The sequence below is a fragment of the Manis pentadactyla genome, chromosome 4, assembly GCF_030020395.1.
Source record: "Manis pentadactyla isolate mManPen7 chromosome 4, mManPen7.hap1, whole genome shotgun sequence".
In the NCBI taxonomy this organism is placed as follows: domain Eukaryota; kingdom Metazoa; phylum Chordata; class Mammalia; order Pholidota; family Manidae; genus Manis; species Manis pentadactyla.
The window spans coordinates 10460934-10479827 of record NC_080022.1 but is presented as its reverse complement, the minus strand read 5'-3'; the positions used below and the strand labels follow the sequence as shown (position 1 = coordinate 10479827).

Below are 18894 nucleotides of genomic sequence, written 5' to 3'. Positions count from 1 at the left end.
CTGGGAACCACTGTTCCAATAAGAATACAGGTGGCAAAATCATTCAATCCAAATGTAAATGGATGGTCTGGAATAGCCATCTTAGCTGAAGTTTAAACATTAAAATCTGGTCCCTGGCTAACACCAGAAGCATGTGCATGGTCACAGGAAGTGGGCACTTTGTTGTGCTAGTTTGGGGCACGTTATCTGTTTTCTTTGGGTACAGCCTACTGCCCCAGCCTACCAGCCTTTGCAGGTAAGCTTTTCAGTCCTTAACTGCCCCTGTCCATTCATATGGCAGACATCTGGATGCTTCTTGTGTGAACCATGTATGGATTCTGACCGCAACCTCAAACACAAGTCTAGGGTACATGTGTGTGAAGAGGGCTGGACACTGTACTCAAGCAGACATTGTGGGGAGTTCAGCTTCTCCTAGGAGCAGGGCTTCTAAGCACACAGAGATGTCAGGAGAAAGGCCTGGGGTCTGGAGCAAAAATACCCAATCTTGCCTTTGGGAGACAAGAGTCAGGGAGGGAAGTAAGGAGAATTTCAATCAAAGGTGGGAGAATTCAGCATTCGGTAATATGATATGTTATTAATAATGAAGAGTTCTATCTTTTGAATCTGAAAGTCGGCCAAGCCTTGCGCCAGGCACACTACATATTATTGCATTAAACCAGTGGTTCCCACGCAGGCAGTGGTTTCCCCCAGGAAAAAGCACTGGGCAACATGTGAATACTTTCTGGTTGTCACATTATGGGGGCGCTAGTAACATCTGGTGGCAGAGACCAGAGTGCTCCCCTAAACATGCTAAAATGTACGGGACAATCCCACCCCCAGAAGAGAATTTTCTGGCCCAGAATGTCAACAGTTCGGAGGCAGAGAACTCCTCATTAAAATGCCCAATCACCCTATTCAGGAGGCGTTATCAGCCTCTTGTTGCAGATGTGGAAACTGTGAGCTGTAAGGTCCCCTAATGCCAATGTCATCTGGCCAGGAACGGGATCCGTCTGACTCACTCCCTTAAACCGACATATCCATGTATTACCTTGAGGAAAGAAGTGGGCTCCTCATTTCCTAAATAAGGAAACAGGCTCGGATGCCAGGCGTCTCACCCTGTATCTCACCACGACTATCCCTTCACAGTGCTTTTAAGTTCAGTGATGATGACAAAATATGATTGACTTTACCCCAAACCACGGAACTGCCAGAAAATGTCTGTTTCTCTGTCTGTTAACCATTACACTCCTAGTAATTAACTTCTAATTTCTGCTCCCATAACACTGTAATCTAGCAGTTTTATTGCTCGCATCTAATTCACTAGCTTACTCATTTAATCACTATTTATTTAGCCCCGTGTGTATGTTGAGCACAGTGAAGGTGCTGGATGTAAATGGGTCAGAGGACAAATGGAAGGAATTACAAGTTCAGAGGCTGGCAAACTACAGCCCAAGGGCTACCGGTTGCTGTAAATAAAGTTTTATTGGCACATAGACACGCCCATTCATTTACCTATTGTCCATGGTAGCTTTCACATTACAACAGCAGAGTAGAGTTGTGACACATACCCTGTGGTCCCCAAAGCCTAAAATATTTACGACCTGGCCCTTTACAGAAAAAGTTTGCCAACTTCTACACTAGCTCCATCATTCAAGTCGCAAGAGTGAGCACAGAAGGGAACTCCAATGGGAATCAAGAAGGGCTTTCATCTACACATGCAGCTGTAATACCTACGGCAGGCGGTGGGGGGGATCTTAAAAGTTTAATGCTAACACAGATCTAAAACTCACAAGCATCAAAACATCTGATCCTTAAAAATACTTTATGATTTTCTAGAGCCCATGATAAACAGATCTTTGAATGAAGTTCAAATGTGTATTACTTCTACTTGTTACCAGAGCTTTGGGAAGCCTATAGTGAACATTCCTTGTCACACTGAAAATAAAACAAGAGATCAGACTCCCAGCTGTCGGCTTAGCTGCTGAGGAGTCAGTTAGCCACAGCTGGGTACGGAGGCCTCCAGGTTGACACTACTCTCCCTTGCATTCCTCTAAGATGCACAGCGGAAGACCCTGCTCTGATTTTCCCTGAATTTTGTGCCCCAGTCTCGGTCTTTGGTCTGTGGATGAAATTCCACCGACCCGAATACAAGGTCTAGGTTCACCTACTCTCCGGGCAGTTATAGACGCATCAGAACTGAGAAGACGCGCCTGCATTACCAAGAGGTCAGGTGGGAAATTGAAACCCACACATTTTGGTTGTGTATTAACCCAAAGACCCTGAGAAAAGAGCTCCTAAAGGTGTAATGGATCTCCCTGAAGGGACAGTAGAGAGAGAGAGATTAGGTAAACCTGCCCCCAGTCCTTAGGGAGTATACACATCCACATAAATAGACCACGGATCTCCACACAGAAACCCTAAGTCAGGGTGGCGTCAGGTATAAAACCTTCTCCTCCCGAGCAGAGCCACTCCCAGATCTGGTTCACTGAAATGAACGGCAGGCTCCCCTGATGCAAGCTGGGCCCGGTTCACGGATCCCCAACTGGTTAACAGGGAGGCTAGAAGGGGAAACGCTAAGCTTAGGCAGTGCACAAGTCTCAAAGTATTGACAAGTATCAAAATAATTTCAGTCATCTGTGGAGTATAAGAACAAAGCAAAAACTGACGGAACAAAACAGCAGCAGACTCACAGAACCCAAGAAAGGACTAACAGTTACCAAAGGGAGAGGGACTGGGGAGGATGGGTGGGAAGGGAGGGATAAGGGGGAAAAGGGGCATTACGATTAGCAGACATAATGTAGCGGGGGTGCGCAGGGAGGGCTGTACAACACAGAGAAGACAAGTAGTGATTCTATAGCATCTTACTAGGCTGATGGACAGTGACTATAATGGGGTATGTGGTGGGGACTTGACAATGGGGGAAGTCTAGTAACCATAATGTTGCTCATGTAATTGTACATTAATGATACCAAAATAAAAAAATTTAAAAAAAAAGAAGATAGGTCATTGAAAGAGAGAGCAAATGATGGGACAACCGCACTGAGACGATGAAAGAATTTAGTGCAAAAAATGGGATTACACTTGTAAAACTGGAGTCTCCCTTCACCATGGGTGGACACTGGATATGGGGGCTCAGAGTAAAGCATAGTCATGGGGTGATATCACCATCCGGGCCTTAAAAGACAGGGAGGTCCGTGGCCAAGGCATGGTCAGACCTCACCCAGTCATAAGCTACAGGGCAGCCCTCTTCCACCATTGTGCAGCCAGGCCTGATCTTGCAGTGGGAGAAAGAAAGGAGAATTTGCTTCAAGGACCAGCTCAGCAATCTTGAGCAAGTCAACTTATATCACTATGCCTCTGTTTCTTTATTCGAGAAACAGATGACTGTGTCTACCTCAATCAATCCTGCAGCCAGGTTGGCAGGATCCACAGAGACAATGCCTGTGAAAGTCTTTGTGTATTGCAGAGAGCTTGGTAGTGATGCCTTACAGAGCCCTCCTGGGTGCAAAGGAAAGAAGAGTAGATAAATGCAGAAGAATCCTTGAAAAGGGGACTGAGCACTGGCTTTGTGAACAGAGGGTGCGAGAGCAAGCTTCTGCTTTAGCGGCGAGGTGGTAACACTTGAGAGGAGGGTTGGGGTCGCATTATCCCATTGTGGAACCAACACATGTTAACCAGCTGAGTTTTAACAAAGCTCTGCTGAACTGGCTAATGATAATGACCCACACTGCACAACAGCCAGCCATGGAACCGTGATCCTTCTCCAAAGACTGCCGTTAAGACTTAAACAGGCCTCTTTGCTCCAGTGAAGCTGCCTGGTACCATTCAACTCGCAAACAGAGCAATCAGAGCATGCCTGCTAGCCAACGGGCCAGCAATCTCCACAAAATGGCAGCGGGCCTTGCCTTTCTATTAACTCCGAGATCTAAAGATGTGTCCAATATTCCCATTTCTTCTTGCTTCACGTGGTAAACCTTGTAGGAATAGGGAAGCCAGTCCATTTAATGAACACATTAATTAAGATAATCAATGTACATATAATTGCGGGTCAGTTCTCCCCAGCCGTCATTTATCATGCATGCTCTCTGCTACCACAATTGCATTCTCCTGGGTCAGTGTCAGATTTCTAAATTTCATACCTGGCCGTCATCAGGAAATGGTGAGCACAGAATTTCAAATGGCTAGACTGGGGGGCAGGGAAAGGGGGCATAAATCTCACCATGTTCCAAGTTGCACTTAATTGAATTAAAGCACATGCACCATGTTCAACGGTTTGAAAGGAGTTCAAGTTAATCAAGGAAAACGAACTAGTTCATTTGTTGCAGCTGATCAAGAAGCCCCAGTCTAGGTCAGGAAGATAGTGCTGGGGGTGAGCTTATTTTAAAAGATGCAGGGCTCCATCTACGCTGAAAGTCATCTCTTTTCTTGTTCTCTTTAGAGAGAAGAAAAAGCACTGTTCAAGATCTCAGCCCTCTATCATCCACACCTTCCTTCTCCTTTAGAAATGTTCTCTGGAGGAGAAGGTCCCAACCAGTTTTTCTCTGCAGTGTCCAATCCCAATCTAGCCAAAAAGTTGTAGTTTTTAATAATCTCTCATGGTCAGTTTAACCTTTAGTAGTGAAATTCATGTATTTCCAGCATGCTTTTATGACATGCTGCCATTGCCACGCACATCTGTGAAGCCTTCTGTATTTGTCACTTCATCGTCTATTTTCCCATTACACCTGTCTAGACCTTTATTATAAAATGTAATTATGTTTCCATGTCAGTCACACCTCCTAGACTGTGAGCGCCAAGATCACTTAGTCCATATCTTATTAAATCTGCGGCCCCTGAACCTATGTGCCATTCTCTCAAGATAGGTGGAGGCAAGAGAAGAGAGGAAGAAAAGGAGAGGAGAACGGGAGGGTGGGCCTGTGAGCTAAATGGCAGAACCACCCTCCTGTGTGTCCTCGCACTGCCTGGCCATGACACCTTGACATTCTTGTCATAGTGAAGCAGGCAGGATCCAGGGTCAGCTGGACCTACGTTCCAATCCCCTGCTTTTCGGCTCAGCAGATGATCACTTTCAGGAGCTTGGAAAGCAACCTATCGTTTCTAAGCCATGATCGCTTCATTGGTAGAATGGAGGTGATGATATTACCTAGCTCACTGTGATATGAAAGTAAGATGAGAAAATGCTCACCAAGCATGCTGCACGGTGCACTGGCTATTGCTGTTTTTCATATACTCACACGATCTTGAGAGCCTTTCCAGCTCCCCGGTTCTGATCCTGGAACATCCCTTTTTCTAAGAATGAGTCAGCCCCCTGCTAAGGAACCTCAGAGTCCACTGTCCCCTACCCAGAAAAAAAAAGACAGGCAGGTCCTCTCTGTGACTCTCACCAGCCAAAGCCCAGCAGTGAGGCAGAGAGAAGGGAGATTCTCACAGTTGAATATGGTTCAGCCACTAAACTGCTCTCTCACCTCCAGCCAGACTCCAGTCCTTCCTGGCTACAGATTCTCCAGCAGGGACAAAGCACATTTCGTACAGTGGAGCTGTGAGGATTTATGATGAACGACTTAGTGTCTGACATGCAAATTCTAATTCTAATTGTCACTATGCCAGCTTTAGAACAAAAATGATTTCTTGGGCAGGAATGGGAAAAGCGATGCAAAGCTGCACAGCATCCTGGTTGAGACAGCAGCCAGTCTCTGAAGAAACATGCTTCCTTGTGTTTGTATCTTGGCTTTGCCATTTGCTAGCTCGATGACCCTGGGCAAGTCACCTAACTTCCCTGTGCCTCAGTGTTCTCATCTGTAAAATGGCAAACACAAAATCTTTACCTCAGAAGTTAGTTTAAAGGATTAACTGAGACAACACGAGGAGGAGGTTTAGAACAGGGTTGGCCCATGGCAAGGAAACACTCAGTTAAAATCACCTATCATTAAATCAGTGACCTTTATTATAACCATGACATGCTAACATGCTAAGTAGGCCAAATTCCACACATTCTGTAATTTAGTAATCATGGATTCATCCATTCAACCATTCAGCATCTATTTACTGAGCCCCCACTAGGTGCCAGGCACCGTTCTAGGTGCTGTAATTGGAGCCAAAAAACAAAGACAGACAGAAAACTCTGCTCTCATGGAGCTGTCATTCTAGGACGCACACCAGGTGTCCCTAACTCCTGGCATAAAAAGTGGTTCTCAAACAGGGATGACCTTGGGCCCCAGTAGATATCTGTGGTTGTCACAACTGGGGTGTGGAGTGTTCTCCCGGCATCTAAGGGCAGAGGACAGGGATACCGCTGAGCAGCCCACAATGCCTCCCCCGACAAAGAATTATCCTGCCCCAAATGTCAACAGTGCTGAGACACATAGATGCAAGGGAATCTGTAAGAAGTGACCAGGTCCTTTGTTGAGTGAGGCCATGGAGGCCACAGGAGGAGAACCTAGGAAAGGAACCAGGGGTGGATGGAGAATAAGGAGACCGAAAGATTCCAGCTTTGCCTGGAATCATCCTTCCTGAGAGAGAAAGCACACAAAATCCAAGAAGTAGGAGGTCCCAAGCCCAGGATCAACACGGTTCTTTTCCATGGTGATGAGTGACCCTCAGGGTGTTAACCTGGCAAGCAGGGTCCAGTTCCCTCTTTGTCAGTTAATTTCACACCTAAGTGAGATGTGTCACTGCTCCTCTAGCCCTTGGTTTCCTAAAGACCCGCGTCGCCATCCTCACCATAAGGACCCAGAAACTACTATCAGCCGAGGGAAATAATAACCAAGAAGGGAGACAAGCCTGTATAGCTCCCTCAGCCTTCCCAATGTAACAAACCAGAGGATGTTTCTGATGGAGGAGACAGTACAGTTCAGGCAGCAGAGGGACCTGACCTGGTGGGTTGGAATTCCTGGCTCAGTCGCTGCCTGGTGAGTGACCCTGGGCACTGAAGGGGAATGGGTCAGAGCATGGACTCAGGAGCCAGAGCTGGTCACTTAAGGGCTGTATGCCGTTCGGCAGGCAACCTATCATCTTTGTGCCTTAATTTTCTCATATGCAAAATGGGTAGAAGAATGGCACCTATCTCATAGGTCTTTAGGAAGACGGAATGCATTAATACAGGAAAGTACTTGGGACAGCACCTGGCTCTGAGTAAACACCATGACAAAGCTGGCTACTGCTGTCACCATTGTCACCATTACTATGTTATGGTGGACAGGTGCCTTAACCTCTCCAAATCCCAGCTTCCTCTTCTGGAAAATGGACATCGTCATTGCCACCCCATTGGGCTCAGGATTCAATGATGCATGTAAGCATGTAGCACAATACTTGATATAAGTCCTTGTTATTATTACATATTGAAAAGTTTGACGATAGCACCCAAACTGGTTCTCAGTTAGCCTCCATTAAACCAGTCACCTCCACCAAAAAGAAGTAAACTACGCGGCCTCAGGACAGTTCCAGAATACCTGGTTTTCTTGAGAGGTACCCAGGAGGTAAGCGCCCCCACAAGAACCATAATGAAGTGCCAAAGGTGAGTGGCAGATACTAGCTCTGGACCCAGCTTCCTCATAAGGGCAGTGTGCTCTGAGTGACTCACATCACTTCAAACAATTTGTAGAGCTGAGTCGATCTGGGTAAGTGAAAGCTCTTTCCCTCCCACATAGGACTGCGGTGCTTGCTGATGGAGGAGGAGAGAGGGTGGGAGCTGAGCGGGGGGTGCCCCCTCCACCTGTCGCCATCCCCTGGCCTGACTGCCCCGCACAGGGCCTCGGGGGTGCCTAGCTTGCAGAACTGCCTACTACAAGCTCCTTCTGAGCCTTCATGCTTGGGTCTCAATTCACTAGAGGGTGAGGGGCATGGGAGCTTTTCAGAAGTTCGACCCAAAGGTCCGGCAAGGCCGAGGCAACTAAGACACCAAAACAAACTGGGAACTGGTGATTTCCACCACATGGAAGCCACCTGCTCAGCCACAGTTGCTCTTGCCAAACTCATTAAAATGACGTTTGGCTTCTTTCATGTTTCTAGCAGCTTAGGATTCCAACGGGGAAGCAGGAATGCCCGCAGAGCACAACCTGGACTCCGCCGCTTAGATCTGAGCTTGCATCAAACAAGCGAGAATGTTCTGGTCTCGTGCAACTACATGCGGAGGAAGAGGAGATTCCTTTGCCTGGCCTTCCTGCAGCTTCTCTGCAGTCGGGATGGGCCTTGCAGGGAACCTAGGAGATGGTGAGGTGGGCCAGGGGGCCTCTTGTCTGCTCTGAATCTTCAGTTGCATTCTGCCACAATGGTGGTCACCCTGTGGGCTTCGGGATATCCATCTCTTCCTAAATATTTATGTCTGAACCAGCCTGGCTTGCCTTACAGATGACTAAGACACTGCACTGACCGCCGGTGGAGGCACCCCTTGTCATCCCATGTGTTACTCACCCTAATACCCAGCCCAAACAGTACGGACTAATTTTCATTTACAAGATCACTTAAAAACCCATTTCCTGGCCTCAGCAGGCAGAATGAGCCGCATTCTTGCCTGATGGATGGCAGGGCATAAGAAGCCATGTGCTAATGCTCACACAAACCAAACCAAGGTCTGAAAAGAACTGAGGGATTCATGTAGATTCTGCTTTTCTTAGCTATATAACTCAGGAATAAATACAAACAAAATATTCAATGAGTATGGCCAGCCCCCCAAGCTTGACCTTCTGGACCCCATACAACTTGCATGGGGCAGGCAGGGTTCCAGTGAGCATTCCCCACCTGCCAGGCCCATCTGCTACAAGCTCACTGGCAGCCAGGAAGTCACAAATGATAACCTATAGGGGTCCTAAAAAGTGCCAGTAGTCCTGGGTAGGGGGGTTAAAGGAATGGAGACAGCCTTTACATTGGGGGATATGCGATTAGGTTCCTATTATGAAAATCAAATGACATAGACTTCTGGTTAATATCAAAGACTTTTTTGAAAAAAACCTCAGTAAATCCTGAAATATTGGAGGCATGAAATTAACCAGAACCAGAAACTTGACTTAAGGGGTCCTCCAAAGGCATTTTCCAAAGATGACAGAAAGAACTGTAAATAATAGCTAATCAATAACTAATTTCAAACATGCTGTACTGATCTGTAAGTAATTTCTTTGTGACCATGCATGGTGATTTTCAGGAAGAACTCTGCAGGCCTATCTCGTGGCAGCCTACCAGGTTAGGAAAAGACACACATGTCTCTTTCTGCCCATTGATACGGCTGGAAAACCAAGGCATATTCTACTTGATGTGCTCTGGAAGCTGACGGCAGACTCACAGAAGGCTTCAGAGCATCCGCCACATTTTGTTCCATCCTCTCTGCCATTGGAAAATTCTCTTGCTCAAAAAAGATAAACGTCTCCTTGGGAAAGTGAGAACAGAGGCAGAATGAATGGGGAAGGGATGCCAAAAGACAGAACTTATTTCACAAAGCAACAGTGTCTAGTGTCCCTGCAGAGTACTCACACATTCAATTCAGCCCAAAGGTAATTTATACGTCACTGAAGAGTTTCTAGTTTGTCGTATTGCTAGGTAAGAGCAGTCAGAACTGAAGTAACAGCCTATTTCAAGGCCTGGAGAAAGAAAAAATAAAGCTTGCATCTACTTATGGAAATTTACAAAGGTGTAGGGAAATGGCTCCTCTCCCCATCCCCATTCTAACAAATGTCATTAGCAGTAAGAACTCAACACTTCAAAGAAAGATGCACTTCCACATGCAGAGGGATATAAATACAATTATTTCCTTAAAAAAAAAAAAGCCAACAATCTAATGGCAGTGAGTATGCATCCTACTGGGCATAAAGTATTTTATGCTATATACAGTTAACACCTATTTGAATGGAGTACGATGGAGCTTAATTGTTTTACTCTACGCACAGCAAAGCAACCAATTGAATCTAATATTAGTCATTCATCAGATAAAACATTTTCAGAGAAAAAAACTGCTATATGTTCCCCTCAAAGAACAGCAAGCATTTTAAACACATTTTCCAGCGATGTTACGCTGAGGAAAACAGCTTAAAAATGTTACTTTAAACAAATTCCGTTCTCTGGCTACCACCAACACGGCGAATTGGAACAAATACTTGGCTCTGTCTTTCCAAGCCTCCTTCTGTCCACCTGTCAAAGACAGTTCTGACCGCAGCAACCCACGAGGCAGTTCCAGAGACGTGAAATGTGCCACTCTGCACGGATGCCCTCTGCACGGTACACCAGCATCATTAGGGATTAGCCAACTCACTTGAAGCAGGGAGAGAGAAGATGGGCTGGCTGCCAACTGTTCTTTCAACACAGATTCCAAAAGAAGATCCTGCAAAGTGTGGAAAGTCCAGATTTTCAGCAGTTCACTTTCTAGACTCTGTTACATAGCAACCATGCCAGCTCACAGAGAGGACCAACCAAGTTAATATTTTGTTTAAATGACACATTGTATTAACTCTCTGGGGAGACCCAAGTTTTCTTCATCCCCTTACCTACTGTCCAATGTCATCGCTGGAACAAAACATCCAATGGTGGATAGATGAGCTCGTTCAATTCATCAGAAAACATTTTTAAACAAAAATATTTGAAAATGGATCTAACAGTTCCTTGGCAGGGAGAGCAAAAGGTGGGTTCTTCCCTGTAACTATGTGTGCTAATATTATTAAAAGTACAGTAGCAGGCACTTAATATGTACACAATGCCCTTTCGTTAAAAGATGACTTATACCATTGCATTTTGAAAGATATCCATTTCATTCAAAACCTTGATTTGAAAAGTGGTAACTCCATAGCCCTGAATGCTCATAGGGTCTGAGCCTACAGAATCGCGCCAACGCAGGCAAAATTAAACCAGAAGATTGATTCGGAAGAACAGTCAGGAACCCCCAGGAGCTGAGCTTCTGTGAGCCTTCCTGGAGGCATATTATGAAGAAGCAGGAGGGAAGCAATCAACCACACTCTAAGATGAACTTGAGAGACCCCAACGGTTTCCTGCCGGAATACCAAAGCCCTAGCAGAAATGACCAGACCGCCTCTGCAGAGGGTTTCTGCTCCAGCAGAATGTTGCCACAGGTCATGAGCAAACCAAACAAAATAAAAACAAAGCCAAAACCACTCACAGAGGCTAAATGATGTAAAAAGTGCTGGATCGAAGTCCTGTTGCCCTAGACAAGGAAATGATGCCACGCTGGGTGCATACAAGGGGCTGCCTTTCTTTTCAACCACCACATTGGTTTAAATTCACATCAGTCTGGAGGGATACGTGGCCAACAATTGAGTTAAAGCCTTTAACAGCTCATTTTTGGTTATAAAGTTACTAAATTCGCCCCTAGTAAAAGTTCTGAAAAATACGAAGAGAACACAGCAAAAACCAAGACCGCCTTTCATCCAACCACCCACAGACAGCCACTGACGGGGGCAGGCATGCTCTTAGGCGCCGGAGGGAGCAGCAGCTTTTTTGTGTTTTTAAGGCTATCAATAGACCCAAATCCATTTCCACCTTCACAGCCTTGTGCATTTTTGAGGGAAAAAAGAAAAAGCAAACAGCCCACTGTTGCTCCATTACAACCTAAACGCCAGCTAAGTATCTCAGTTTCCAAGCCGAGTGTGGAGAGCATTGCTGCATGGACCTCCTTAGCATGCTCAATCTGCGACTAGACCCAGGACTCAGATAAAAGCCACTTAACTTTTCCTCCGCTGAGGAAAAGGGCAGACGGTGGGGAATAAACCAGCATTGTTTAGTCCCTGCTCACTCTGGCTTCTGATTCTTAGCAAATACCAGTTTGTGGTGATGTCTTTAATGACGGAAGGGACCCTGCCTCTGAAAAGTAACGCATTACCAGGCAAACTACCTTCTCTTTATGGCCCAGGTGCCAGCAGAGAGCATCTTCCACACACAAAGACATAGCAAGGGATAAACGTCAGAATAACCAGATACCCACCTTGGAAACTATGTAGCAAACACCAGGCCCACAAGACCTTCCCACCATTACGTCATGGCTACTTGGGTACCAAATCACTGCCCCGATTCCTAAGACTTGTGATGGACTCCTAAAGTACCAAGGGAAATGTGACTTGGCATTCAACATAAAACTGCTAAATTCAGGCTTACTTAACATCACCCACAGAAAAGCACATCTTCCCCACGAAGGTAATAAGGAAACAGGTTTGAGGGAGAGAAGGCATTCATATGAAAACAGACTCTCGCAACATTTGAGAAGCTCTTGAAATAACAACAAAACTAAAAAAAATTCTTTTGAACCACTGAGCCACTGGTACCTCATACTTCAGCAAGTGACATGTTTATACAAGTGGCCCCCCTGTACTGATATTTTTTTTTTGTCCTGTTCTGGATTTCTGCAGTTTGGTTTACAATTCAAATGGTATTAATAACTGCTAATACGGTTTCTTCTGGGGCAATTAGGCACAAAAGGAAGAAAGAAAAGAAAAAAGACAAAAAAAATCCTGAAAGCCAGCCCACCCTTTTACTTTTCAACGCACAGAAACCACACGGTACATGTTTTGGATGCCTCCTCCACCTTTAACCCTTGCACGGGGTTTCAGGGTTTCATCTCTGTCAATGTCAACACAGGCCAGCTGTCTTTTTTTCCCTCCAGGAAAACTGCGAAGAGTCCCTTCAAGCAGTGGCCCCCTGCAGCCCACCACCTAAGCCTTCATTTCTCTAGGAGCCCATCACTCCGCCTTTGAGGTCTAAGATCTCCCCCTGGAAAGTGCTCTCGGTATGTTTATACTCGCTGGAAATTTTAACTCCCTGCTGAGCAGAGCATCGACTGTTGCATCGATATATTCCACAGCCTGCGCGATCTCAAACGGGGAGAAAATAAAGTCCAGATGCCATCAAGACAAGGGATTTGGCATCCGTAGAGAAAAGTGCAAACCAGTCCAATCCTGTGCCCCAAACACGGCAGCAGAGCCAGGAGCCCCCTTGCTCGCCGGGAAAGAGTCATTCCAAAAGAAGGAGCCTCCGGAACTGGGGGGAGCTGGGGCATTCACCCCTGCCGGGGGTGGGGGCCAAGGCCCGAGCATGAAAAGTTTGCCCAGGGAGCTTGGGGATGTGTGCCATCTAAAGGCACTTTCTGCTGCCGGAAGGGACCGGCCGGCTGCGCCTCGCTCACGCTGGCCCGGGCCGGTGTGACCCCGTGAACCCGTGCACACAGCGCCCGAGGTTTGGTTAATGACAGCAGCCTGCAACTCCCGGCCGGGGAGCAGCGGTGGCGACCGCTGCGCGGAAAGGGTTACGAGCCACAATGCAAGGCGATTTCGCCCCGGGCGCGGGGACACCAGTCGGCGGCCACCTCCGGGCCCGGGCCCGCTCGCCCGCCTCCGGGCGATCCTTACCTTGCGCGCCGTGCTGATGGTTCTCCATGTTCGCCGCCGCCGAGTCTGCAGGCGCCGAGGCGCTGGCCGCCGCTCCCGGGCCCGGGCCGGGGCCGCCGCCGCCGCTCAGTTCCGCCAGTCTCCGGTTGGTGGCCGTGAGTTCGGCTCGCAGGTTGGTCACCTCCTGGCTGGCCGACTGGACCGCCCCATCGATGCGGAGCGCGAGCTGCTTATTGTCTTCCATCATGCTCAGGATTTTGGCCTGGGGGCGAGAGAGGTGACAAAGAGCTGCATGATGCGCGGGGGGCGCGCGGCCGGGCACCCCCGGCTCTACCTGTTGGGTCCCCCGCGGCCCGGATCCCCCGCGCCCCGACCCCCAGGCACCGGCAGCGCCGGCTCCTCCGGCGCAGGAATGACAGCGGCGCCTCCAGCCGGAGCCGCGGCGGTAGCGAGGCGGCGGGGGGAGGGGGAAGAGGAGGAGCAGCGATCGCCGAGACCCCGGCGCCGAGAGCTGCTCGGAGAAGGACACCGCGCGCCGCCAGGCACTCTTTCAGTGGAGCCTACCATTCGCTGAGCGCTCGGGAGGGGGCCCGCGCCGGGGACCCGGGCGCACCCTTGGCCTCCGGCGCCCCCCACTTCGGGGACACACCCCCCGGGGGGCGTGGGCGCCGGGCTGCGGCCGTGCGTAGGCCGGGGTGGCGCCCCTGGCGAGGTGTAGAAGGCGCCTGCTCCAAGGCCGGCCCTGGGTCCCCTCCCCGGAGCTGTGGGGCAGCCCCCGCCCTGGCGAACTAGCGCCCCGCGCCGTGCCGGGGTTGGGGGAGGTGGGTGCTTGGGAGAGAGGGTGCTCGGAAAAGGGGCCCCGGAGGGGAGCGGGGATGGAGCTCCACCGGAGGGGGCAGCTTGCCCGAGCTCGAGAGTGGAGTTTTTGCTTGGCCATTTCCTTAAAATGTGGGGAGGAAATGTGCAGCGAGGAGCTGAGCTGGCGCCCCGCGTGCCCCTCACTCTCCACCCCATCCCACCCCACCCCTACCGACCCTCACCTCCGCCCCAACCTGTACTCCGTCCTACCTGCAGAGGAGCGCCCTGTCCTGCTCCAGGGTGGGCCGCTGTAGCTCAGGCCTCCCCACAGACCCGCACCTCAGTGTGTGCACCCGATGTGGAGGGGTGAGGTCCTAAGCTTCCTAGCTGGGCTAAATAATGGGGAGTGAGAGAGGGATGAGGCCCGGAGGGAAGACCGAAAGGAGTCAGTGGGCCTTCCCCTCTCTCCTCCTACCGAGAGTAGGAGTGTGGAGGCCCTGCTGCCTAGTTCACCCACTCCCCCTTCACAGGAGGACTGGGGTAACCACAAAGTTGATAAACCCATCTAGCTCCTCTTACTCCCAGAGCACACAGGCTTTGCATTTTTCACTGGGGCCCTGGATTCCAGCCACCAGACCTTGTTACCATAGCAAGCTTCATTCCATGCAAATAGGACAATTTAAAACAGCCCGTGTAACCCTGAGGACTACAGAGCACCACCCCTGCAGCTGGGTCAGGCTCAGGAGAGCAGCTCAGAGCCTCTGTGCAGCTGATGGTGCTCCTGCACAGACTGAGGCTGCCCACCCTTGAGATGCAGCAGCATTTGTTAGACACCTACTGTGTGCAAAGTGCTTAGGATGCATTATCATCTCTGGAGAAAGGATTATTATTCCTACAGTAGAGATGAGAAAACTGAGGTTGGGTAGGGCTTAAGCAGTTTACACAAGGGGCCCACAGAAATCAGGTGAAAACAGGACTGGAAGTAAGCAGTCACCTGATTTCAATTTAGTTCCACTGGGGCCTTGGATGCTAATTTTTTTTTCTTTTTATATGGAACCATAAAAATACACTCTTTCTCCATCCCCCTGTGACCACTACCAAGCTTTTGTAAGCAGGGTAGTATTAGATGGTAGAGCATATGGCAGGAGACCATTTTTCACTCTGTCCACTCTACTAACTGGCCAGCCGAGGGTTGAACCCCTGACCTTAATCTCATTAGCATGAATTCTGACCCTCTGGGCTAACCAAGCACTTAGATTGCTTGGTGTATTTGTAAACCAGGATTCAGTTCTTCAAAGTCCTTCAGTTAAGTTATGGGGGAGCATCGAAACTACAGAACTCTGTGGGTCTTCAAAAGGGCTGCCAGGCTACAGCCACTGTGGAAAACAGACTGGGGGCTCCTCAAAAATTAAACATAGAAATTACCATATGACCCAGCAATTCCACTCCTAGGTATATAGCTCAAAGATTATTTGAATATCTGAGAACAGATATTCAAATAAAAAGTTGTTCACAAATGTTCACAGAAACACTATTCACAATGGTCAGAAGGTGGAAACAACCGAAATGTCCAACAACAGGTGAACTGATAAACAAATTATGTACTAGCCATACAGTGGAATATTACTCAGCCACAAAAAGGCATGGAGTCCTGACACATGCTAAACCTTGAAAACATTCTGCTGAGTGAAAAAAGCCAAACAGAGAAGATCACATATTGTGCAACTCCAGAATACATAAACCCACAGAGACAGAGAATATCCCCGTGTTTGCCAGCAGCTGAGAGGGGAGACTGGAGAGTAACTGCTTAATGGGTACTGAGTTTCACTGTGGGGTGATGAAATGTTTTGGAACTAGACAGGGTGGTGGTCATACAACACTGCACGTACTAAAGCCATCGAACTATTCACTTTAAAATAGTTAATTTTATTTTACATGAAATGCACTTCCATTAAAAAAAAATCAGTGTATATGCAAGTACCTCAAAAAGTGGGACAGTGTGTTCTGGGAACGAACCTTCTGAGAAAACAGTTAAAAGCAGCTCTTTTTTTTAGAGCCGTGCGTGCATGCTCACACCTGTTACAGCACTCTTCAGAAAGCACAGGATTTTGTTTACCTGTGTCTCTCCCACATCACTGAGAGCTGTTTATGGAAGAAGGAGGGTGGTCAATTTTTATGTTTATTCATTTTGCATCCTTGCCACCTAACCCACAGTAAACGCTCTGCAAATGAACGTGAGTGAGGCGTGTTTGTACTGTAAACAGACTGACCAAGTGTTACTCATTTTCCTCATCACTGAGATTATTCCCACACACCAGAATCTTAAAATCAAGTCAAAACAAAATGAAACAAAAATCTAACAAGGAGAAAAGAAAGCGAACACCCATTCCTTGGGTTCCTCCTCATTTCTCTCTGCCTCCTCTTCTCCAGTTGTGGCACAACCATTGAGATTTCAAGAAGCTCACTTTAGAAACTCCTGGGGGTCTTCCTGGAATTTCAAAGAATTTAATTTTTGAGATTACTTTTTCTGAACATGAACAAAGGGGTTTTTCTCAGCTGTGCGTCCTTATGTTCACCCACACACAAAATCAACAGATCTCAGAAAGTCTTAGATCAATTACCATCTAGATTCTACTCCACTGAAAGGCCTACCTTGTTAGCCCCAACTTCCATCACTTCTCCTTAGGTGATAACAGATAACATAAGTCACAGATTTAGTGTCTTCCCTCTTGCTTAATACCCTATGGCAAACCCAGTGACCTATCTGCAGGGCTGATATGCACTTACAACTAATTTCTTGGGGGACACCTGCATACTACTGGGGAGGGACTCCAGAGCTAACATCCACAGCTCTCTCTCTTTGGGGTCTACAACTATGGGGATTTGAAGGTAGTCTGCATTCTGTTCTGGGATCCTCCCACCTGATCCTAAAGTTGCCCCTGCTTCACACCTGTCTTGCCTGAGGGTTTCAGCCCTGGGCAAGTTCACTATGGATTCAGTGAGGAATGACAGTGGAATATTCTTGGGGTAAAAGGGTTTATTACCCGGCTTTATTCCCACAGTGGCAGGTTGAGCACTAGAATTATGTCTGCATCCAACCATTTGCAGGTCTGTAATCCTCCTCCCTCTCTGCCTCTGCCCAGAGCCCTGGGCAGAGCTCTTTATGTAATGACTCAGTCAGTAATGGCTTATTGCCTATGGGTGTGGAAGCAGTAAGGCCAATCACAGCATCAAGGAGTCTAGGGTCAGGTGAGGATCCTGGCCATAGGAACTTCCATTTTCCCCACAACACCCCAGTAAGCTAATGTTAAGAACCAACCCCCAAAATGGGTTCATTCCATGGGGGTCTGCTGCCATTTTCCCAGTGTCACTGGTTACCATCCCTTCCCATCAGCCAAGCCCCATCCCAGGCTCAGGCAGTGCACTGGGCTTCATGCAGTCGCCGGCCTCCACTAGCATTTGCTGAGTGCCCGATCTTTCTGAGTCAGATGAGCAAACCCTGCCATGTGCATCTACCGCCTGTCGGAGCCTGCCTGGGCATTTTGGGAAGTCTGCAAACCATCCTTGCTCAGAGAAGGAAAATTCCTAATAAGAACCAAATCAAAAAGAGCCTAAACCCATTGCTGACAGCGTGTCATATGCACATCTCTTCTCCCAGAGAGGGATCTTATCATTTAATGTCCAATCTGGGACTCTTTGGGGAGCAAAAGAGGATGCTATGAATAATAAAGCTGGGACAAGTGGCACAAATTGGAACTGCCCCAGGAAATCCAGCATATATGGCTGCCCCTCCCTACAACCAAATGACGCTGTTTGGTCCTAAAAGACAACTTTGGGATTGTTTACTCCAGTAGCCTCCATGTATCCTGATGGAGAAACGGATACCCAGAGGCTCGAAGGGACCCTTCAGCCAAGTGGTAAAAGAGTTGTTAGAAATTAAAGCCAGAGTCTTTAGAAAGTGTGCCTGCATCCTACTGATGGGTACCCAGTACTGTCGATAGTCTGCCGCCAGACCGTTGGTGCACGCAGCACTTCCTAAGTTCTAGATGTAGCAGAGCAAGCCCGTGGGCTTGCGCGGTCTGGTCTCTGACTTCGTCTTGTCCCACTCTCCCCTTGCTACACTCTTTTCAATTCTTTCTGACCTCAGGGCCTCTCGGTTTCCTTTGCCTCTGCCTGGGATAATCTCCCTGGCCCTCTCTGCATCTGAGTCCTTTTCATTCCTTAGATTTAAAATTCCACATGTACTTATTTCATAGCATGTGTCACCCAGTGATCATCATTTCGTTTATTTCTTCACTTGAAATATATACTGAGGATCTTTGACACGTAGGCCACCAAGAGTCTGGCTCACAAGAGTGAAGGTCTTTAAGCGCCTGATCCTGAGGTCCCCCAGGCAGTCCTGCTGATGCCGGATTGGATTCCACGGAATTCAGAAGGAGTAAATGCCCTTTCTGGAGCCAATTGGATGATTTCTACAGCATGCCACACAATGCCCTGGCTAAGATGGCATCATCCTCAGCACGTGCCCCTGCCCAGCTGGCCTGTGAGCCTCCAGAAGGCAGGGTTTGTGTCCAGTTCCATTTGCTTCTGTTGCCTGGTACTCAGTAGATGCTTCTCCAAAGGTTGGCTTAGCAAATCCAACTCCTCCACCCACCATAACTTCATATCCACTGGGATATACTTGCTTCTCTCATTAAAACCCTTCTCATTTTCAGTCTCCCCCAGGACCTTTAGTCACATCTTGCTTTCTAAATGTAAAGGTTTTGTTACAGGATTCTCTCCTGGCCCTGGTCGGCTGGCTCAC

General features: G+C 48.1%; 1 protein-coding gene across 5 annotated transcripts in view; it reads right to left on the bottom strand.

Moving 5' to 3' along the window:
* KAZN (kazrin, periplakin interacting protein) overlaps positions 1 to 18894 on the bottom strand; it is a 1067116-nt gene that overhangs the window by 407654 nt on the left and 640568 nt on the right. For 4 of the 5 annotated variants that reach the window (XR_008996900.1, XM_057499760.1, XM_036914290.2 and 1 more), the window contains one exon: positions 13314 to 13554. Coding sequence is in view for 4 of the 5 variants with exons in the window: in XM_057499760.1 (XP_057355743.1) it covers positions 13314 to 13554 (241 nt within the window). In the remaining variant the exon portion in view is untranslated. Of the gene's footprint in view, positions 1 to 13313; positions 13555 to 13676; positions 13796 to 18894 lie in introns of those variants that run through there. The other variant, XM_036914289.2, reaches the window with a different exon arrangement.